General features: G+C 42.9%; 2 protein-coding genes and 1 long non-coding RNA gene across 9 annotated transcripts in view; 1 reads left to right on the forward strand and 2 right to left on the reverse strand.

Moving 5' to 3' along the window:
• The window catches only part of SLC19A3 (solute carrier family 19 member 3), a 40,854-nt gene that overhangs the window by 1,208 nt on the left and 16,199 nt on the right, over positions 1–23,447 (forward strand). For 2 of the 7 annotated variants that reach the window (XM_081190402.1, XM_081190401.1), the window contains exons 1-4: positions 17,471–17,544; positions 17,974–19,127; positions 21,414–21,479; positions 23,115–23,275. In XM_081190402.1, the coding sequence (XP_081046528.1) occupies positions 21,437–21,479; positions 23,115–23,275 (204 nt within the window). In that variant the 5' untranslated portion in view covers positions 17,471–17,544; positions 17,974–19,127; positions 21,414–21,436. Of the gene's footprint in view, positions 1–5,994; positions 6,079–17,470; positions 17,545–17,973; positions 19,128–21,413; positions 21,480–23,114; positions 23,276–23,447 lie in introns of those variants that run through there. The other 5 variants (XM_081190400.1, XM_081190403.1, XM_081190405.1 and 2 more) reach the window with 5 other exon arrangements.
• Positions 3,520–6,064, reverse strand: CCL20 (C-C motif chemokine ligand 20). Its single transcript, XM_081190727.1, has 4 exons — positions 5,953–6,064; positions 5,344–5,458; positions 4,476–4,553; positions 3,520–3,957 (listed from the first exon to the last, which is right to left on the reverse strand). The coding sequence occupies exons 1-4, from the start codon at positions 6,053–6,055 to the stop codon at positions 3,921–3,923; spliced, it is 333 nt and encodes a 110-aa protein (XP_081046853.1). The 5' UTR covers positions 6,056–6,064; the 3' UTR covers positions 3,520–3,920.
• LOC308585232 lies at positions 13,573–17,464 on the reverse strand. Its single transcript, XR_014007177.1, has 3 exons — positions 16,102–17,464; positions 15,207–16,071; positions 13,573–14,106 (listed from the first exon to the last, which is right to left on the reverse strand). It is a non-coding gene; the product is annotated as an uncharacterized lncRNA (long non-coding RNA).

The following is a 23,447-nucleotide window of genomic DNA, read 5'->3' on the forward strand; positions in this document are numbered from 1 at the left end:
CACCAACAGCGACTCCCTTCAAAGATATTGGTGATTGGGCAGGGATATAAGGCAGTCCTTGAGGTATCCAGGGCCTTGTAAATGAGTACAAGAGCTTTGAACCTGGCCTGGTAGTATATTGGCAACCAGTGCAATTTTTTTAGTACCAGAGTTATGTGCTGGCAATGGTCTGTCCTCGTTAACAGCTGCAGCATTTTGTAACAGCTGGAACCCCCAGACCGGGCCCAAACGTAGCACCACAACAGAGCACATTGCAATAATCAAGCATTGAGGTTACCAGTGAAATTGAAGTGTAACAGCCCTTGCCCCACCCTAATTATTTAAATGCTCTTTATCGGGATCACAAAATTCCATATAGAATTTATTAACCTCCCCATCCCCAAGCACCTGTCAAAATCCTAGTTCCTCTAATTTCAGATGTTACAACAAAACTCACAGCTGCCTCTACCAGTAGAAAGGACACGATACTAACCATTACTATGCCTCCAAACAAAGGGGAATGAAACAGAAAAACCTCAAGCACACCAAAGTCACTGGAAAGTATTGAGACTTTCTGTAGCTGCTGTGGGGTTATCTTATAAGAACAAAGTATTAGTTAGTTCAGAAACAGTACCGTCTACAAGAGAATTGATCTAACATATCTTTCTGCAGCTTTGGAGAAAATCAGCAAGTTAGCAGAGAAATACTTCTGCAAAAGAGCAGTGACCATGTACTCTTTCCTTCAATTGTCAATATTAATTAATCCTGATCAGATACCCAAATAAATATTGGTGGTAATCAGTGAACCTTCAAATTATTCATATTGACAGTATGAACAAATTTATATACTGTGGGAAATATATGCAACAGTGAAAAAGGCCAAGTTGTTTAAAACTTGAAAAGAAAATTAACATTATAAGTCAATACAAATATGATACAGGTCAGAGTTTAATAAACCACCACATTTTCAAAGCATTCTTATGACTCCCTGCTGTTTACCCTTTGAAGATGAATCTTTTATGCTTCAAAGTCAGGAAATAAGATACAATAGCAGAGGGTTTTTAAAATACTTTGGGGGATAAGAATGCTTGGCTTTTTGAATGGGTTTGTTTGTTTTATTTTATTTGCATTGAAGAATGAGGTGTTCGTTTAAATGAAAAAATGCTTCTAGAGTGTTCTGATATGCACAATAGTATTGGTTTGTAATCACTTGCTGGTTCATTTAGGATTAATTCACACTAACCAGCAGAGGTGTTTGCTGGGAGCACATTGGTTTTGGCTCTGCAACCATCATAAAGTGGGAAAGGAAGTGGTGGGTTGGAAACATGCAGCAGAGACTTATTAGGAAGGTGCATTCATGGCTTCTCATTTGTCCACTCGATATCACCATGACTTTGCAGCAGATACGGGGGAATCTATGACCCTCCAGATGTTGTTGGACTATCATCAGCTCCAGTCAACAAGATCAAAGAGGATTAATCCTTGGGTCATGCTGCAATCTAGCACTCACAGATTGGAAACCCAGAATTAGGCTGGTTGATGCCAACCCACACCCTGCAGTACTGCATAATTTTTTTCAGGCAGCACTAGTTGCCAGACACAGGCAGACCAATCTTTGACAAAGAAATCAGCTGTGAGTTTTGTTGGGATGGATAGTAGAACCAATGTTGGGCCAGGAATCTATAATATGCTCCTTTACACTCGAAATTACACTTGAAATTAAGCTAAAGATGGAATGCCAAATCATTAATCTACCATGCTTTCTCTTGATACCCGAAACAGACATTGTCTGAGACCATGGTTCGATAGACAAAGTTCTACATTGTGGGTTGTATGTAACAAGTGACTTTGGCATACTTTTTTTTAAAAAAAAAAAAACACTTCATGCACAGCCTATAATTATAACCATGCTTCACTTCTAGGCAATCCTAAGTGGCTAGGTAGCAGTTTTGTACTTTGGTGCATGCATATTTACTGCTCAGGAATCTAAGACAATGAAGAAAGGCTGAAGGGAATGATTTTTCATTGAAATGGGAAAGAGAAGCCTAACAAGACATCTTCAGCAGGAGGAGGTAGTGAGTAAAAATACAAATCTTGCATATACCAATTATCCCTTACTGCATTTACAAGGAAAATACCTTATGTTCTGACATCTGTCCCTGGTAAAACTCTCTCCCTGTACTCAAATAGGGACTCTAGCAGACCCCCTTTAAGATTTTGAGGGGGCCTATGGGAACAGTGATCAAATGATGTAGAGGGGGGGGGATTAAGTGTGAGCCAGTGTGGTGTAGTGGTTAAGAGCGGTAGACTCCTAATCTGGGGAACCGGGTTCGCGTCTCCGCTCCTCCACATGCAGCTGCTGGGTGACCTTGGGCCAGTCACACTTCCTTGAAGTCTCTCAGCCCCACTCACCTCACAGAGTGTTTGTTGTGGGGGAGTAAGGGAAAGGAGAATGTTAGCCGCTTTGAGACTCCTTAAAGGGAGTGAAAGGCGGGATATCAAATCCAAACTCTTCTTCTTCTAAGAGGGTCACTAATAACATCCATAAACCCCATCCCTTGACTCGCCCTCCAGTTTTAGCCAGATTATGGCTAAACAACACTCCCTGTTCAGGCATTGTTGAACATTCATTTGTGGAGTTGCCTTATCATTCACTCTTGTCTTTAGCCCTAAATACGTAAGATCCACAATACAGCATAAGCAATATTATTGCACGATATAAGTTTATTTGTTCATATAGAGTGGCTGGGGAAACCCAGCCAGATGGGCGGGGTATAAATAATAAATTATTTATTTTTTATTATTATTATTTTCCCGTTTCTTTCCCATATTTGTTTATTTATTGTATTTGTTATTTATTTTTTTTCACAAGGTGACTCAAAGCAACTTGCATTAAAACCACTTAAGGACATCCAACAAGCATTTAAAAACACAGAAAAAACAGATCAGGACTTACTGATCCCACCCCACTAAGTGAGGCTACCCTTTGGATTAAGAGCCAAAAGCCCAGGTGAAGAGAAAAGTCTGCCTGGCACCCAAAAATTGATATGGATAGTGCCAGTCATGCCTCTCTCGGGAAAGTGCCCTCCACAACTTAGGGGCCACCACTGAAAAGGCCCAATCTCATATTGCCACCCTCCAAACCTCCCATGGACATGTACTTGTATAGCAACTTCTGAATCTTCTGGGAGTCGAAGGTAGGCAGAGTGCTTTGCGCTCATGCCCAGCTTCTTGCCTGGGAGTAAGCAAGTGCTTTCCACAGGCATCTCCTGGCCCCTGTGAGAACAGGATGTTGGACTAGATGGAGCATTGGCTTGGTCCAGCAGGCTTGCCTTGTGTTCTTCAAACATTAAAACTAAACCTACAAATCTCTCTCTTGCGCTCTCTCTCTCTCTCTCTCTCTCTCTCTCTGTGTGTGTGTGTACGCGCACGCATACGCATGTAGCAACATATGCACAATGGAACTGTTATATTATTCATCTAAAAAGAATGTCCAAACAAAGGCTGCAGTCCAGAGATAACATGCAATAAGACAACAACTTTAAAGTTTTGTAGAGTTCTTTTTATAATCAAGCAGTATATAAATGTTATAAAATAAATATTGCAAATGAGTAGTACACCTGATAGCAGCAGCCTTTTGCCAATGAGAGTGATCATTACCATCTACATCATATGACAGACTTGTGAACTTGACCCAGTGAGGAACATTAGACACACACACACACTTATTTATCAGTTAATCACAAAATGTGAACCAGCATAAGCAAACAAAGCATCTTGGATGGGGTGCTCCATTCAAACAAATACTTGATACAATATGAATCAGTTTTTATGCTTCCAGAAAATCCAGGGATTAGTGGTCAGCAAGCACACAACAGTGTCCAGAAGTATGATTTCAACCTAGTTTAGTTTTTTGACCAGGCTCTGCCTCTTGCTTCATTTCAAAAAGTAAAGTGTGACAGCTTATTGAGTCTTTTACTGTAAAAAAAGAGAAAGAATAAATAGGTAAGCTAAATTCTTCCTTGCTTCCATACAGCTCTCCTGTCTTATATACAAAAACTGAAGAACCTGTGTCTTCTAGATATTAGTGGAGGAGACCCCTCATCTTCCCTCAACATTGACTATACTGGCTGAAGCTGAAGACAGTTGGAGTCTTACATCATATGAAATGATAGGATCCTCTAGCTGCCCTATATCTATATAACAGTGCAATCCTAGGTTTGCCTGTCAGAAGTTAGTTCCACTCAGACTTACTCCCAGGCAAGTGTGCACAGGATTCCAGCCTTAAGCTGCTGTTTCTTCCTATTGGAGAAGTGAAGAATGAAATGTTTCATTTCCACAGTGTGGCTCACCATCCTTAAGCACAGCTGCGATATTATAGAAACCTCCCATAGTTAATATTCTGACAGGCAAACCTAGGATTGCACTGTTATAGGGCAGCTAGAGGATCCTATTAATTGCTTTGCCAGGGCAACCAATTCATCCCTCCTACTGACCTCAACAAGCGGAGCTGTTTCTTCACCCAAGGGTCTCTGGGATCTGCGCAAGCTTTCAAGCCACCCTTAGTGTGAAATCTAGAAAGAGCAAAAACTATTATCAGTTTTAAAATAACATAAACAGTTACAGTCAGTAGAATAATGCAGAAAGATCACATCTTCTAAGATGACTAAATCAGCATGCTGTTGTGGGGGGTCCTTTCTCAGCCCAATGAGTAGCACTGGGTTTGCTGCATACCGAGCCTATTACATGGCAATTAATCACCATAGTATGGATTGAAGCTGTCGGCATTTTGTGTGTGTGTACAAACTAAGGTGGAAAGAGATCCTCCTGAAACCAACGAATGAACAAAAAATAGGGGAGGTGAAGAGGAATGGAGTTGTGTCATGCATTGTTAGTGACAGCATGAAATTTTAGTACACTTTGCATGGAAAATGTGAGACAGGAATGCTCCCCTGAGATTCTCCGGCAAGCTTTGTTGCTTGACTGTTTTCAGTTGCATTCAACTGAAAAGGCTTAAAAGCTACTAAGCAACAACAACTGAAGTTATGTACAGTGTAACTAAAGTTGTGTACACTACAGATAAGAAAGCAAAAATACTGATATCAAAAATAGATACTAAAAATAGCTCAGCTACAAGCTCTGACCTGGGTTATGAGAAATGCCAATTTTTGTACCATCTTAGGTTTCTCAAGTTCTACAGTGTTTAAGAACTATGGGATCAAAATAATGTTTCATTGTGGCTGCTGGAAACACAGTATTTGAAGCATTTTGGAGACCTTTTTTGAGCTAAACTCCTGGATGATCGGGCATCTATTTTTACTCTCCTTCATTGATACAAGTAATTGTTTCATTTTGTCAACTCACATGACAGCATTGATGTCACAGACTTCACTGGAAAGCTGTTCTGTGAATCCTTTGATAATCCGGCGAGGAAGAGGCGTCTTGGTATAGGAAAGACAGCAATCTTGGTTGCTTTGGGCTGGAGTGAGGAAGGAAAAATATACATTGATTAATTAATTTAATTCATTACTTGGGCTTTACCAGCAGGTCCCAGGGCAGATTACAAAATATATATATATTAAATTAGGCACAAAGTAACATTTTCATCTCTATCACTGCCTTTCCTAGTGCACATATTTTGGATCAGTTTGCTATCAGATAGCAAGCATTTCCAATAATGTTCTAGACTATTCTTCATTGTTGAGTGCCCAGAAGTTGGTGGACTAGTACAACATCCACCATCCTAAACCAGTTTAGCCAGTGGTCAGGGAAGATGGGAAAAGTATTCCAACAGCAGATGGAGACACAAGGTTGAAGTACACTATTCCGGACTAATCTGTCTTTCCTTCTTTCCTTCCCTTCTTTCTTTTTAAGCCATTGGGAATCCTCCTATCTTCCATCTTAATTTTCAGGGCACATACTTCAGCATCACAAGGAGTCCTGGAGCAGGAGGTATCCAGAAATACCACTTACCTTCACACATTCCCAAGAGTAGCAGCAGACCCACCAGAACAGCTAAGGGCATATTCTTCATGTTGAAGCCAGTCATCATGATCATGCTGCTGCTTATGTGCATCAAAAGAATTTGACTCTTCAGATGTGAGTGAACTAGCTTCAGTCAGCTTATTTATAACACCTGCTCGAGATCTTTGGCAGTTCACCTAAGGGCGTTTGTTCCGCTTTGCAATTATGGGGATTTCCCTCTTACCTACTCTAGTTAGCTGATTTTATAGCATTGTTTGAGTGCTGGTTAATTAATATAGGGATGTATGTGCAGCCAAACAGAAGAGGGAATAGATCCTTTTTGTGACATCACCATTCACTGACAAAACTCCTGAGGAGTGGTAGGTGCAGGAAATTCCAAAATACTATTTCCCAAGTAGGAGGGGGAAAATCATGCACATTGTGTTAATTCCCTGGAATATCAAGTAGGTGTTAGGGAACTGTGGAGTTTTCCCTCCTCCTTTCCCCCATCATTTTTCTACATCATTAGCGTTGCCACAGCTGGGATACCAGAGTCTGTCAGTGAATATTAGAAACCAATAAACAGTAGTATTCAGCTAATTTGGGGGATATGAAGGGAAAGTACAAGCTTCAGAACTGTGGCAGAGAAGGAATTAATGGGTTAGCTTATGCAAAACAGCATGGCTGGGCTAGCTAAGTGCAGAGCCATTAAGGAACCATGGGGAACCAGGTGATGCGCCATTAAGGGTTGCTGACAATGCAAAAGAACTGTCCTTCAGCCCCCTCCCACTCCAAGGAGTGGTCAGAGACAGGAGAATTAGCAGGATGGCGGGGGCATGATGTCACAGGAAAATTTGTGCCTTTAGAAAATTTAAAGTTTGCTGGGAAAGAGTGGGGCAGAATTCAACGAGCTGCTGTGGAGGCAAGAAGCAGAAACAAAGAGATGGCACATAGGATGGCTCTGAATGCAATGCCAGGTGATGGGGAAGGACTAGCTGCTCCTGAGGTGAGGATGCTGTAAATTCTGTACTCTATCTACACTTGGGTTGTAAATAAACCATATTTCACAGACACTGCCTTATTTTGCCTTGAAGAGACACAGACCCTTGTTCAGGGCCAAGACTCCTGGAATTTCGTGCACTGCTTGGCAGAGATTGGGGTGGCTTGTTAACACTGGTGTTAGAAGTGAGATCTGTGTTTCCTAGGGGAAAGGCCTAGGAGCAAAGTGTGTCTGATCTGACCTTTGTCTTCAGCGGCTTGAGAACAAAGGCAGCTCTCTCCAAATGGTGATTTGCAACTGAATACCATGTGATCTAAGTTAGGTTTATAAAAGAGCCAGCTGAGATACATTACTAGTTAACTACCAACTTGTTAGGCACTTACTGGGAGTTCTTACTTAGCTTCAATGGTAATTTCCGATGTTAAACCTTAAGCATCACACATACAGAATCATTTTCCATTTCAATGTACAATTAAACAATTATTGTTGTTGTTTAGTCGTGTCCAACTCTTCGTGACCCCATGGACCAGAGCACGCCAGGCACTCCTGTCTTCCACTGCCTCCCGCAGTTTGGTCAAACTCATGCTGGTAGCTTCAACAACACTGTCCAACCATCTCGTCCTCTGTCGTCCCCTTCTCCCTGTGCCCTCAATCTTTCCCAACATCAGGGTCTTTTCCAGGGAGTCTTCTCATGAGGTGGCCAAAGTATTGGAGCCTGAGCTTCATGATCTGTTCTTCCAGTGAGCACTCAGGGCTGATTTCCTTAAGAATGGATAGGCTTGATCTTCCTGCAATCCATGGGACTCTCAAGAGTCTCCTCCAGCACCATAATTCAAAAGCATCAATTCTTCAGCGATCAGCCTTCTTTATGGTCCAGCTTTCACTTCCACACATCACTACTGGGAAAACCATAGCTTTAACAATGCGGACCTTTGTTGGCAAAGTGATGTCTCTGCTTTTTAAGATGCTGTCTAGGTTTGTCATTGCTTTTCTCCCAAGAAGTAGGCGTCTTTTAATTTCATGACTGCTGTCACCATCTGCAGTGATCATGGAGCCCAAGAAAGTAAAATCTCTCACTGCCTCCATTTCTTCCCCTTCTATTTGCCGGAGGTGATGGGACCAGTTGCCATGATCTTCGTGTGTTTTTTATGTAGAGCTTCAGACCATATTTTGCACTCTCCTCTTTCACCCTCATTAAGAGGTTATTTAATTCCTCCTCACTTTCTGCCTTCAAAGTTGTGTCATCTTCATATCTGAGGTTGTTGATATTTCTTCCAGCAATCTTAATTCCGGTTTGGGATTAATCTAGTCCAGCCTTTCACAAAATGAATTCTGCATATAAGTTAAATAAGCAGGGAGACAATATACAGCCTTGTCGTACTCCTTTCCCAATTTTGAACCAATCAGTTGTTCCATATCCAGGTCTAACTGTAGCTTCTTGTCCCATATAGAGATTTCTCAGGGGACAGATGAGGTGATCAGGCACTCCCATTTCTGTAAGAGCTTGCCATAGTTTGCTGTGGTTGACACAGTCAGAGGTTTTTGCGTAGTCAACAAAGCAGAAGTAGATGTTTTTCTGGAACTCTCTAGCTTTCTCCATAATCCAGCGCATGTTTACAATTTGGTCTCTGCTTCCTCTGCCCCTTTGAAATCCAGCTTGCACTTCTGGGAGTTCTCAGTCCATATACTGCTTAAGCCTGCCTTGTAGAATTTTAAGCATAACCTTGCTTGTATGTGAAATGAGCGCAATTGTGTGGTAGTTGGAGCATTCTTTGGCGCTGCCCTTCTTTGGGATTGGGATGTAACACTGATCTTCTCCAATTCTCTGGCCACTGCTGGGTTTTGTTTTTGTCCATGGAGTTTTCTTGGCAGGAATACTGGAGTGGCTTGCTGGTTCCTGCTCCACGTGGATCACGTTTAGTCAAAACTCTCCACTATGACCTGTCTGTCTTGGGTGGCCCTGCATGGGATATCTCATAGCTTCTCTGAGTTATTTAAGCCCCTTCGCTACGACAAGGCAGTGATCTAACATTAATGCCCTTCCCAATTCACAGTACATTTCAATGTTCCTCAATAGGTATGTTTTAAACCATCTGTAAAATGAAAATGAGGTTGGAGCATAAGTGCGATGCTGCAATGCAGAAGGCTCCTTCATGGACCCCTGCATTATAGACTTCACTCAGTGGTGGGCAAACAAGTACAGCTCCCTCTGCAGAACTTAATGCCCAGACAGATTAGTATGGGAAGTTGTATTCTTTCAGATATTTCGGGCTCAATTCATTTTGGGATTTATATGTCAGCATAAGCACCTTGAATCAGGCCTTGAAGATAATAGCCAACCAGTGCTGTTCTTTCAAAACATGCGTTATATATCACTGTCCCACAGGTTCTACAAGCACCATGAGTGCTGTACTTTGTACTAGTTGCAACCTCCAAACCCTCTTCAAGGACACCCTATGTAGAAGTTACCACAGTATGGATTACTGTGGTCAGATAATCTCTGTCCAGGAATGGCCATAGCTGGTGAAACAGCCATAACTAGGAAATAACACTCCTCACCACTGAAAATACCTGGGTGTCCAGTGACAGATGGTTCTAGGACTACCCAAGCTCCTACCCACTCCTTCAAGGGAAGTGCAAGCCCTTCTAAAATAAGAAGGAAGTTACAAATCAGTTATAACTTTGTTTAATTAACAAATAAAATTCCCAACCCTGATTATGCCCTGAGATTATTGTTTCGGCCACCAAACAAGCCTTGTACTCTAGGGAACTTCCATCTTATGCTACAAGATTGTCAGGGCTTGGAGTGTTTGTTTGGAAACCCCCAGTGTAAATAAATGCAAACCAAGGCAGAATATTCCATTCAATCACCCAGGGTTCTTTTTTATTTAATCCCCCTAGTTATAAAGGGAAGAACAGGTGGAGAGAAGTTCACCTTTTCCTCAGCCTCTCATAGAAATCCAACTTCCTCTTTCTTCAACCGAGCTACCCCATGGTTCCAAAGCTCCCCTGCACCTTTTTTCATAACAAAAGCACACATACATTGATTGCACTCACACAGTTGACATTACTTTGGCCCAGAGAGAAAACTATGTGCATTATTCAGACTTTAACTGATTTGTTCAGACATTCTCTGTTTTCAAACTTAAGTACCTAGACCTTCCAAATTAGTCACCTCTTAGATCTACTGTAATATGGATATTCTAGTCTCCTCTCAGGAGCCACAGAAGAACAAAGGCTAAACAAGAAGCTTAAGCTTCTTGTCAAATTTAGGGGTTGAGATCTATTGGTGTTTTGGCCCTCACTACTAGACGAACAACTTAGATTCTCAGTTCAATTTCTGCCAAAGGCTTTAATGCGTAAATCAGAACTGCACATAGGCAAGGTACATGGCTAAGTGCAAGTTAGGACATTCATCCAATGAGTTACACACCCCTTAAATCTTTCTTTTGAAGAGCAGGGCAAGCACAACTTATAGCACAGCAAACAGCCATAGTCCCAGGACTAGTCATGTAAATGGGCACTCCTTCAAGTGAGTTTGGCCATGTTCTCGACCATGGGCATGCCAGCTCAGCTTCCAGTTTACTCTCAATCACTTCCCTGGTTCCACACTGACTGGAGGAGGTATGTGGTTTGGAGTATCCAATGACACAGGGGCAGAGCACTCCTCTCCACCCTCTAGACTGCTAGCCATCTTCCTGGACTCACACTTCTTGGCATCCCAATTTCACATTCCCCCTAGGAACCTTCCCATGGTCATCCAGTGCTGGCTCCCTAAGCTCCCATTCCTCCTCAGGATATGATCATCCCCTCCATGATATCTCCACAGAGCTCCTGGCAATATTTATTATCATTAGTAGTAGTAGTAGTAGTATTAATCCAATGTAGCTCTAAGTAACTTGTTCTGTCAGTACAAAGATTTATCCTTGAGCAGCTGAATTTTCCCTCCTCTCCTCTACCCATGCACCACTAACTCTGTTCGGGCGGGACGGACCGTTCTCCAAACCCTTTAGAGCAGATTTGAGGAGGATGCAGTGGGCACAAGGGGGAAGTGGGAACATCCCGTTGCACAAGCATACATCACTGTGCTGATGAGACACACTTGTTGAATACCATCCATTGTTATCTCTGTGGGAAATATATTTTATATTTGCTTACACAATTGCAAAGGGCTTCTTATCATTACTGATTTCCTTTTCATTACATGACCTTACAGGTGCTTTACTATCTTGAATGGTTTATTTGTGAACATTTTTGGCGGCAGCGCAGAAGACTTGAAGCCACAGGCTAAAGTCAACTGATTCCTCTGATTCTGGAGTAGGTCAGATGTACAGCTTGTATAAAATTGGCCAGGCTCCATTTCTCTCCACCCACAAAAAGGTGGGGGATTTTTTTTGTTTTGCCTAAAGAAAGGAAGGATAGAGCCAATGAGAGTCAAATGCATTTTATTCATTCTGCAGATTTCCTGCATTTACAATGCAGTGTAACCTTACGTCAATTTCTGTTGCCACACTCAAAGCTATTATAAAAGAAAGAAGTGGGGGAGGGGAAACTCTTTAGCAAAGCAGAGACAAGGAAGAAAGAATTGCAAATTGGAAGGGAAAAGTCCAGAGCGTAACTTCTGATTGCGAGGGCTGTACTGCACAAAGCAGAGGAGGAAGCTGTTCCTCCAATAAAGCCAAACCGGAGAGAAGACACACGAAACATGCTGCTGTGTGTTGATGTAATTTGGAACAGGTCCAGCTCCCTCAAATTCTCCTCTGTGTCTTTTCAAAGGGCCCTGTCATGTCATGCTGGAAAGCTTAATCCCTAGCACTGTAATGGGTTGGCTTAACACAGCGTACTTCACAAATCTTCTCTCAGAATTTCCTCTACAGCAGAGCCAACATTTCTCGGAAGACATTTTTCTAAGGTTTTTCTTTAGCTTCTCTTCCCCCACCCCTGAAAAAGAAGGCCACTTGGCTGAATCCTCTCAATGTTCTTTACCAGTTTAACCTCCGCCTCCACCCTGGTGGCTGACATTTCTCCCCACAATGCCCATGAATGAAGATACAGTGGTACTTCGGGTTAAGTACTTAATTCGTTCCGGAGGTCCGTTCTTAACCTGAAACTGTTCTTAACCTGAAGCACCACTTTAGCTAATGGGGCCTCCTGCTGCTGCCGCACCACCGGAGCACGATTTCTGTTCTCATCCTGAAGCAAAGTTCTTAACCCGAGGTACTATTTCTGGGTTAGCGGAGTCTGTAACCTGAAGCGTATGTAACCCGAGGTACTACTGTAAATATGGAGCACCGTGGAGAATGCAAAATGGAGGCCAAGCTGCCAATGCAGTGCAGCAGCAGAACAACACACACACACACACACACACACACACACACACACATATATATATCAGGTGATCACCTAAATGGCAGTCATGCCTCAGGATTCTCCCCTTATTCCAGGAGGAGGCTGGTCCATTAGAATGAATGTGGTACCAACCCAGCTCCACTTGCTTGCTTTCTTACAGCTATTCCAGGGCAGTGGCAGTGGCTATCAGTTTCCCCTTCCTCAGTCTCATTGTTGCAGGAAGGGGGGATAGGGACAAAACTAGAATTTGTTGGCTCTGCCTCCAACTACCATTGTTTCTGGTGCCACCTGCTGTTGGCCTCCCTGCCTTGCACCCTACCAGTCCCAGTGGGCACTAGTCACCACTGCTTGTACCTTGCTGCGGTTAGCAAGTTGCCAAATAGCTGCCTTCTAGCAAAATTTGCCCCTGGAAAACCACACAAGCCAAGTTTCACACGAATAATAAAATAGAAAGGCAGGGGGCGGGGGGAATTCCAAGCAAATGCCAGTATGTGAAATATTCACTACAGGTCTAATCTTAACATGTCCCTGCCCAAACCAAGGCTTTAGGCTATGCGGTGTGGTTGACTCGTCTGTCCCTTCAGTGCCAGGAACTCCTCCCACATCTCATTGCATAATTCAGGAAACATTTATTTGATACTCTGTGGGGCTGTGCAGCAACGCAGCTGTGCTTGTGTTAGGAAAAGTTTGCCTTCTCCGCTGCTCACCAACAGCTGTAAAATGACAAGTACTCCAACTCCCATCATGACCCAAGGTCAGGAATGATGGGAGTCAGTCCAGCAATATCTGGGGCACCCAAAGCTTCCAGTCCCTGAATGGAATCCTGCTGTGCATGACAGGGACAAATCTGTGTTTCACGAAACTACCTAACAACCACTCTTGATATATTAGCCAGGGAATGAAATCACTTTCCAGAAACAAAACGTGGGAGCTTTATTCACACAAAAGGTGAGAAAATTAGACATCCATATAACAGAAGAACATTTGCGGATATTTGTCACACTATTCAGTGACAATCTAGGAAGGTTGATAGATAGAGTTCTCTATTGGAAGCCACACTGTTTTGCTATGACATACTTATCCTATCTTGGTTATATTCTCATATTTACAGAAAGCAAGATAAGGCAACTACAAGAGGTTTAACCTGCGTGAGCTCTCATTAATTTTAACGCTTTGGGAAATAGCCAGTAATTTCCTATCATCATAGAGATTTCTGTTCATTATTGCTTCCTTTCACGGCAGTTGACCCCATTCATTCTTTTGTCTCTTCACAGTTGTGTCTGTTATGTTCCCAGGGTTGCCTGTCCTTTTCCTGCGCATGGTTTAATGAGGTGGGTGGTAGAGATGTGCTGGAGATGTCCTTTCTCAATCCATTTGTCATAGTTGATACTGGAAATCTATGAAACCAATTTGCCCTCATTCAGGAAGACTAGAGAGTTGCATAGTCAGAGTATGGCTCCCTAGAAAAAGTGTGTTTGGAAGTACAGTGGTACCTCGGGTTAAGAACTTAATTCGTTGCAGAGGTCCGTTCTTAACCTGAAACTGTTCTTAACCTGAAGCACCACTTTAGCTAATGGGGCCTCCCGCTGCCGCTGTACAGCCAGAGCATGATTTATGTTCTCATCCTGAAGCAAAGTTCTTAACCCGAGGTACTATTTCTGGGTTAGTGGAGTCTGTAACCTGAACCATATGTAACCTGAAGCGTATATAACCCAAGGTACCACTGTAATTACTAAAATGGTCTCTGGTTTGGAAACCACTTCCTTTAGGAGCTTGTCAAAGGGCAAGTGACCATCCAAGACTCAACCATTTCTCTTTCTCTTAGAATCATAGAATCATAGAATCATAGAGTTGGAAGAGACCACAAGGGCCATCGAGTCCAACCCCCTGCCAAGCAGGAAACACCATCAGAGCACTCCTGACATATGGTTGTCAAGCCTCTGCTTAAAGACCTCCAAAGTAGGAGACTCCACCACACTCCTTGGCAGCAAATTCCACTGTCGAACAGCTCTTACTGTCAGGAAGTTCTTCCGAATGTTTAGGTGGAATCTTCTTTCTTGTAGTTTGAATCCATTGCTCCGTGTCCGCTTCTCTTGAGCAGCAGAAAACAACCTTTCTCCTTCCTCTATGTGACATCCTTTTATATATTTGAACATGGCTATCATATCACCCCTTAACCTCCTCTTCTCCAGGCTAAACATGCCCAGCTCCCTTAGCCGTTCCTCATAAGGCATCGTTTCCAGGCCTTTGACCATTTTGGTTGCCCTCCTCTGGACGCGTTCCAGTTTGTCAGTGTCCTTCTTGAACTGTGGTGCCCAGAACTGGACACAGTACTCCAGGTGAGGTCTGACCAGAGCAGAATACAGTGGCACTATTACTTCCCTTGATCTAGATGCTATACTCCTATTGATGCAGCCCAGAATTGCATTGGCTTTTTTAGCTGCCGCGTCACACTGTTGGCTCATGTCAAGTTTGTGGTCAACCAAGACTCCTAGATCCTTTTCACATGTACTGCTCTCAAGCCAGGTGTCCCCCATCTTGTATTTGTGCCTCTCATTTTTTTTGCCCAAGTGCAATACTTTACATTTCTCCCTGTTAAAATTCATCTTGTTTGTTTTGGCTCAGTTATCTAATCTGTCAAGGTCGTTTTGAAGTGTGATCCTGTCCTCTGGGGTGTTAGCCACCCCTCCCAGTTTGGTGTCATCTGCAAATTTGATTAGGATGCCCTTGAGTCCATCATCCAAGTCGTTGATAAAGATGTTGAATAAGACCGGGCCCAAGACAGAACCCTGTGGCACCCCGCTAGTCACTCTTCTCCAGGATGAAGAGGAACCATTGATGAGCACTCTTTGGGATCGGTCAGTCAGCCAGTTACAAATCCACTGAGTGGTAGCATAGTCAAGCCGCATTTTACCAGTTTCTTATCCCAGACCATCAACCAGGCAGACCAGGGCTGCTGGGAACTGAAGCCCAACTTCTAGAGGGCAACACATTCCTCAGCCTTGCCTTATATTAATGGCCCACGTTTGTTCCTTTAAAGCAATAAGGGTCCTGGGCCTCTTTGAGATATGATTGGATATTTGCATTTTAAAAACATTTAAAAGCAGTCATGTGTGTGCATAAATCAGGCTGGGGGTGTGCTGCTGGAAGAGGTCACCTTCTTCCCTTGTGTTGTTTTCCTGATGTTAATAGCCATAAAAACCTGTCCAGCCGGTGAGATAGTGGCCTGTGCATGCCCTCAGCTGCAGAAACCAGGCAGATGGAGCCTTTTCCGTGGACGTTTCCTTCTCTCTGCTGTTTATCCATAAAAATGGTTGTGTTCAGGTGTTCTAAACTGGGCTGAATCTGCAGATTCCCCAAACTCACTCAGCACTATCAGGACCTTCCAAGGGCCTGATAGCTAAATAGGGTCCATTGCCAGCCCTTCTGCCATTGCACCTCTGTCTGGTGATGACCCTCTCACCATCAGAGTGGCAACAACACTGCTGCAGCTTCCTACCACCACCAGTTAGGTAAATCACCCTCCTGCCCCACAGATGAGTGTTACCCTTTTGTCCTTTGTGGGGGGTGATGCATTTCCTTTTATTTGGGGATTTGTCATTGCCACCCTACTCTACAGCAAAGCAATCTCCTTGTCAAGATGGTTTCTCTGTCGACAATGGCTACTGAAATTTCAAGAAGCAAAATTCCAGCTGACTTGAAGGAATGACTTTTTCCATATACGCCCACTCAACCACTTCCATCTGCAGAACTGGCACTTCTATGTCACATATTGTTTGCTACACACACACACACACACACACACACACACACACACACACACACACACAGAAATGAACCTTCAGTGTTGCAAGACCTGTACTCTGGAACGCCCTGCTCATTGATGTAAGACAGATGCCTTTGGTGTACAGTGGTACCTCGGATTAAGAACTTAATTCGTTCCAGAGGTCCGTTCTTAACCTGAAACGGTTCTTAACCTGAAGCGTGCTTTCGCTAATGGGGCCTACTGCCGCCGCTCCACCACTGGTGCACAATTTCCATTCTTATCCTAGGGCAAAGTTCTTAACCTGGAGCAACCACTTCCTGGTTAGTGGAGTTTGTAACCTGAAGTGTCTGTAACCCGAAGCGTCTGTAACCTGAGGTATCACTGTATTGTATTTGCCATCTGTTAAAACCTTTTAAAAGCCTACCCAGATGTGTAAATCTGATGCCTATTTTAATATGTAATTTTATTTTACAATTTATATATTTTTAAGAAAAACTGTTTACACACACATACACAAACAAATATGTATTATAAAAATGTTTTAATTTATATTTTATGTTAACCATTTAAGAGGTTTTGATGACTGAGCAGTTGTTAGATAGGGAGATAGATCCACTTAAACAAACCTGTTTCATTCCATTATTCTACTTTGAGGTACAAAACCCACATGAGTTTCAGCCTACATATATCTGACATGGTGGCAGCACATCATTATTTGCTTTCTGTGGGAGGGTTTGTGGGTAGACTGAGCACACTAAAGAAGAAAACATTTTCACATAATGACCAATCTCAAAAAGTAACTATTTACCTGTTCCTGTATCCAGTTTCCTCACAGCGCAAGTCCTTTGCCGCTTTAACTTTGAAGCCGAAGTTCAAACCAAGTTGGGAATCCCAATGAGTAATTATACACTTTCTGGCTGCTATGGGACTTCCTCGCCCCCCCCCAGCTTATGTTTGATCAGAGAAAAAGGCAAAACACACACACCCTGCCCCCCCCCCACCTTGAAGTATGCTAACACCATTTATCTGGTTGTATTCAGGGAAGTAGCAACATGGGGTCCTATTGTGTAGCACAGGATCCTGGTTGGGGAAGGGACATAGTTCAGTGTTCAGTCAGTTGCTTTGTATGCAGAAGTCCTCTGGTTTAGTCACTGGACATCTCCAGTTGAATGGTCAGGTAGCAAGTGATAGGAAAGACCCCTCTGCTGGAAACATGGAAGTTCTACTGACAGAAGTGTCATGGCAAATTCAGATATGTGGGGTCCCTTCTTGATAGTTACAGCTCTGCCCTCTCACAGCATTCAAAGATTATACAGCCATCTAAGACTGTACAATAATCATATAGATTCACAATGATAATAACTAGCATGCATTGCAATAATCAGTGAAAATCTCCATGTTTTGCCTTTCAGCTAGATCTACTATTTTCTGTGCACATTCATAGGCAAGTGATTTGGAATGCTCCAATGTCTCCTTTTGGAATGATGTAAGTAAGTTGTGTTTTGGGAGGGACGTGGGTAGCGCTGTGGGTTAAACCACAGAGCCTAGGGCTTGCCGATCAGAAGATCAGTCAGTGGTTTGAATCCCTGCGATGGGGTGAGCTCCCGTTGCTCGGTCCTTGCTCCTGCCAACCTAGCAGTTCGAAAAGCACCTCAAAGTGCAAGTAGATAAATAGGTACCTCCGGCGGGAAGGTAAACGGCGTTTCCGTGCGCTGCTCTGGTTTGCCAGAAGCGGCTTAGTCATGCTGGCCACATGACCCGGAAGCTGTACGCCAGCTCCCTCGGCCAATAAAGCGAGATGAGCACTGCAACCCCAGAGTCGACCACGACTGGACCTAATGGTCAGGGGTCCCTTTACCTTTACTAAGTTGTGTTTTCCTTGAAGTACATAACAGAACTTGCACACCATTCTCAGTGTTTCTAGATGGAGTGCTGTATATAGAACTCTTCCTCAGTGTTTTTCCCTACACACCTCCAGAGTGACTCTAGGGGCCAATTCCCAGTGGCTCATTCACCTCCTTTAACTCTCATTGGCTCCAATCAACACAAAGGGTGGGAAGACTTCTCAGTGGCTAAAATCTGATAACGCCTCTTTCATTTCCCCTCTTAATCTCCCCTCTTACAGCACTGTGAAATATAACTGAAATGGACAACATAGCTTTCCAGATTTTCTTTTCAGGAGGGTGGAATATAAATACTTTTATAAATCAACAAAGGTTTGTAGTAAAATTAAATCAAACATTCTGTAAAGGTAATCACATTAACATTGTCCATTTTGCTTTTTCAAGCAGCAAAATGAAATTATCCTGGGCACGGTCTCTATTAATGGGGGGGGGAGGGCTCACACAGCAGATCTCAGATCTTTCTTGCAAATTTTACATGGCTATTTCAGTTTGCCATAGCCCTTCCCACATATTCTACTCCATGAGAATCCATGCTGAAAGCAATCTCACGGTAGATAAGTGTAGATTCTACCCAGGTCACAGTCCTAGTTTAATGTAAAACTATCATACAGCATGCCTAGCCTGGGCTTTAAAACAGGCCAAAGGTCCCTTTTGTTTCTATATATTACCTCATCAGAACTTCATTTTGTATCTCAGCTTGCTTGCACCTTCTCCCCCTGATTAACAAAAAGCAGGAGCCACTTTGTAAACAGAATCAGAATTAAAAGATCCTTGTAATATGTTTTTCATTTCCTTTGAGAGGAGGATGTTGAAATGGAGCCAGTTTTTCAAGGCGGTGGTAGCTTTCAAAGTTGAAAGACTGGAGTAACAAGAACAAGGCACGAATGAGACTGCACCAAAGTATATTAGAATAAAACAATCCACAAGATTTAAACTACAAGCACAGCCAGTGGAATAAGAAGTGCCGAGAGTTAACCTACAGCAAAGGTGGAAACAGGATCAGGAGGTCGCTATATTCGAAAAGGTTTGACTTTGTCTGAATTTTAAAACATCCGAAATCCAGGACATGCACTGGCAAGAAATAAAAGGAAGGCAAAAGGAGAAAAGTTAACTCAATCATCTGAAGAAAGCAGAGAAGTCTGTAGGACTTGAGAAGACAGCATGGGTAACTACATGATAAAGCAAAGTTATCTCTAGAAACTTTAGAAGAGATGTGCTAAGATAGACATAGCCAACATGGTGAACTTTAGACGTTGTCTAAAGACTACCAACAGGATCTGGAGTCTAGCAGTATCTGGAGAGTACCACATTGACTATTCTCATGTTAAGAGAAAATGAAAACTCATGCTACTAATATACAGTGGAGTGTTAGACCTGTGGGCAGAGTTTCTTTCCATCCATAAAAGCCCCTCTTTGTCTGAAGTCTATCTTAGGGTGATCGGGTGAAAAAGCAGGCTGGTAAATTCAGGTTGTGCGGTTAAAGTAACCTTGGTGCTCAAGTGCAACAGACCCACTTCCAGGAGATAAATAAATATTGAAAGGAAGGGGGTGGAGAAATTAACTGGAAAGTTTGGCATAATGACTGCTTGGCATTTGTATAACCTCCCTGTGTAAACAATTTGGAATGAATGTTCACTGCCAGGTAATTTGGATCCACCTTAGTGGTTGTGTACTACTAACTTTAGAAGGGGTGATTCCAGCAGGTGTGCCTTTGCATGACAAGTCACACCTCCTGAAAATCCCTCATTGATATAGAGCTACTCTAAGCTCCTCTTTTTCACCTGACCACTCCTAGTCTCTATGGGAATTGCAGATGAAGTAATTTTGATTAAGATTTGCTGGGATTCCAGCTGTGTTTACAAGAGAAGTATAAGCTATCTTGCAAAGCAGGTCAGAAACCTCATCCAAATGAAAGAGAGGCATGTAGTAAGAGCAAACAAGTCAGGGCTAAAGCCAAAAATGCCTACAGCAGAACCGGCCCACCCATGAGGCAAGATGAGACAACTGCCTCTGGAGGCAGGATACACTGGGGCAGCAGATCATCCTCATCAGGTGCTGCAGTGGTAGGGATGGCTGTGACATGCTCCTTGGAGGCCCTGGTCCACAGTCCCTTCTTCTTATTTTGGGGGCAGTTGTAAACACACTCATCAGCCTTGCTTTTGCTGTTGGGTTCTCGCTATTTGAATGGTTTTAATGCATAGCTTTAAGCTGACAGTAATTCACAGAACAAGCCATCAGCCAGAACCTCTTGCAATTCTTCCTTCTGCTATTCATGAGCAAATCTGTCAATTTCAGTTTCTCTGTTTCTAATTTTTCCATTCTTAAATTTAGTTATACACATTTCTACATTTCCAGTTTGTGAATACATAATTTGAAGGACCTTGTGAAATTTCACCAACATTTTTGTGTTAATTCTACTAATATACATGTATTATTATGCCTAATATACACATTTCGCAAAGCACTTTCCCCTAATAGAAATCATTTTTGCATGCTAGTTTCATTAATATAAGCATTTTATGCACACTTTGCTTCAGTACTGTATATGCATTTCTGTAGACATTACTTGGCTGGAGAACTGCATTGCAAATTTCACAAAAGTGAATTTTTAAGGATGGCTGTGTTTGGTTTGCGTATTGTTTTGGAAAGTGTGAATTAAATAGGTTCACCATTAAATTAGAACTGAATTTCTCTACATATGATGATACACTATTTTTTTTTAAAAAATAGAGAGGGTTCTAAGCAGTAATATAAAGATAATATTTTTGGGGCTGGTAAAAAAAATGCCAATCATTTGATCCTCATTAAGTGTGCATCTACTTAGAATTGCTATTGTTGTTAATGACTTTCTAAACTTGCATGATCATTGAAGGTGGAGGGGGCAATGTAGTCACTTTGCTGATTTTTGCCACGAAACAAGGTTTGCCTTATCCAAATGCTACCTGGATTCATCTGCTTCTGTATAGACACAATAAAAAAATTCCTTCCAGTAGCACCTTAAAGACCAACTAAGTTAGTTCTTGGTATGAGCTTTCATGTGCATGCACACTTCTTCAGATACACTCTGTGTATGCACTCTGTGTGCATGCACACGAAAGCTCATACCAAGAACTAACTTAGTTGGTCTTTAAGGTGCTACTGGAAGGAATTTTTTTATTTTGACCACGGCAGACCAACATGGCTACCTATCTGTATGGACACAGGCTGAGTTTTCTCCCCCTACATCATTTTGCGTCCTGCATGGTGCTTTGTTTTGCAGTAAAAGAGCAAGCTTTCTTCTTTATTTCCCTATGCTAAGGATGTAAAGAAGGACTTCAACATAGTTATGTATTTATTTCCGACAAGTAAGTTAAAACCACTGTAATAAATACCTGGAGAAACTACACTAGAGCCTTGACAATTTCAGAAAAAAAGTCAAGCTGGTTAATAAGTAAGAGGCATTTTTACACAGGATTCTCATAAGGTTTTGAGCAGATGTGCCTGTGGATCTCAAAGAACAGCTGCAAGCTTTTGAAAGGTATTGTATTGAATACAAATGCAGAAGGACAGAATCATTTGTACTACCTTAGGGCTGTGTTTTTTGTGTCTTTTCAACCTTGACCATTGATTCAGGCTCCATCTGAGTAATAGTAAATAAACAGCTTTGCTGAAAGGGTTGCATAGAAGGTTTTCCAGCCTAAGAGGGGAGAGGAAGGCTGAAGTTCAGACTGTGCATGAGGGCAGTCCATAAGTAATTGACTCTATCAGTATATACAGTGTTTAATGTTTGTCTTGCATTTTGCTGGAGTTTTACAAAGAGGCTTTCTGGTACAGTCAGCCCAGGGCGTGTATATGTAAAATCAGTGCTATTTTTCTAGATGAAGTGCTGGAACTCACCATGAACGCCTCCCTTGTTCTCTTATAATGGCAATGGTGCCCACCTGAGAGGTGCTGGAACTGAGTTCTGGTGAGTTCCAGCTGAAAAAAAGCCCTGCATAAAATATAAAAATATGGCTGTGGGTGTTGACAAGCCCATGAATAGGAACGTGACCAGGGCTTACCGTATTTTTCGCCCCATAGGGTGCACTGGCCCATAGGGCGCACCTAGTTTTTTTTGGGGGGGGGGAATAAAGAAAAAAAATTCTTTATTTGCCCGAAGCCTGGGGTGTGCAGCGCTGCGCTCCCCGCGCTCCGGGCAGCAGGCTGCTGTGTGCAAACCTTGGGAGCCCCGCGGGAACTCCTGCGGGGCTCCCAAGGCCTGCGGAAAGCTGCCCGAAGCCCGGGGTGTGCAGCGCTGCGCTCCCCGGGCTTCGGGCAGCAGGCTGCTATCCGCAAGCCTAGGGAGCCCTGTGGGAACTCCCGCGAGCTCCCCAGGCTTGCAGATAGCTTCCTGAAGCCTGGAGAGTGAGAGGGGTCAGTGCGCACTGACCCCTCTCGCTCTCCAGGCTTCAGCGAAAGCCTGCATTCACCCCATAGGACGCATACACATTTTCCCTTCATTTTTGGAGGGGAAAAAGTGCGTCCTATAGGGCCAAAAATACGGTAACTCTTGGCATAGCTGTTGCACACTTTAAGACTTAATAAAAAACACCACACATGCTTAGAGCATCAGACTGGGGCCTGAAGGACCAAGGTTTAAATCAGCTATGAAGCTCACTGGCGTGGCCTTAGGCTGGTCCCTGTCTCTCAGCCTAACCTACCTCACAGGGTTGTTGTGAGGATAAAATGGAGTGGGGAGAAACACCACTATGAGCTCTTTGGAGGAAAAAGTGGGATATAAGTTGAATAAATAAATATTGACTTGCTTTGTATTTGGGAGTAACCTGCTTCGTTGCCTGGGGTTGGGTGGGTGGCTTGCTAATTTGACTGCGAAATCAAACCAGGGAGTGTCCAGCCATTTCCACTGTGCCATTTTCTTAATGAAATGCCAACTTACAGGGGTAACCATACCATTAGTCAAAATGAGGCCGGTGCCTTAGGTGGCAAATGCTGGAAGCTGTCACAAGGTGTTGGGGGGCAGAGAGCTATGTGCCCCTAAGCCTGCTGCCCTCAGATGTATTACAAGTGAAAGCAACAGTCCTTCTACAAAATGGCTCATTGTGCATTTTTCAATAAGAGTCTTCTTTCCAATTGAGAGCCTCTCCCTTCCATCTCTTGCTTCATTGTATTTTAGCTGGGAAAACGACAGATTGTTGGAGGAAAATGCAAAGCAGTGAATGGATTTTCCCCACCTTGATCCTTTGCATATATGGCTTCTTCTCCTTGATGAGACCATCTGAGGCTTTCTTGACTCCTTATCTTGCTGGGCCTGATAAAAACCTGACTATTGATGAGGTACAGTGATGCACATTTTATTCACACTAAGGTATTCAGTCATATGTCGGGAATGAATTACAAATGGGGAAGGAATTCGTTTAACCTTATAAACAAAAGGTAACATTATTTTCTACGGAGAAACCGTTACCTTCATCTCACTTTTTATAAATGTAAGTTTAGATACATGTAT

Source organism: Podarcis bocagei (genome assembly GCF_964188305.1).
Source record: "Podarcis bocagei genome assembly, chromosome: 4".
Classification (NCBI taxonomy): domain Eukaryota; kingdom Metazoa; phylum Chordata; class Lepidosauria; order Squamata; family Lacertidae; genus Podarcis; species Podarcis bocagei.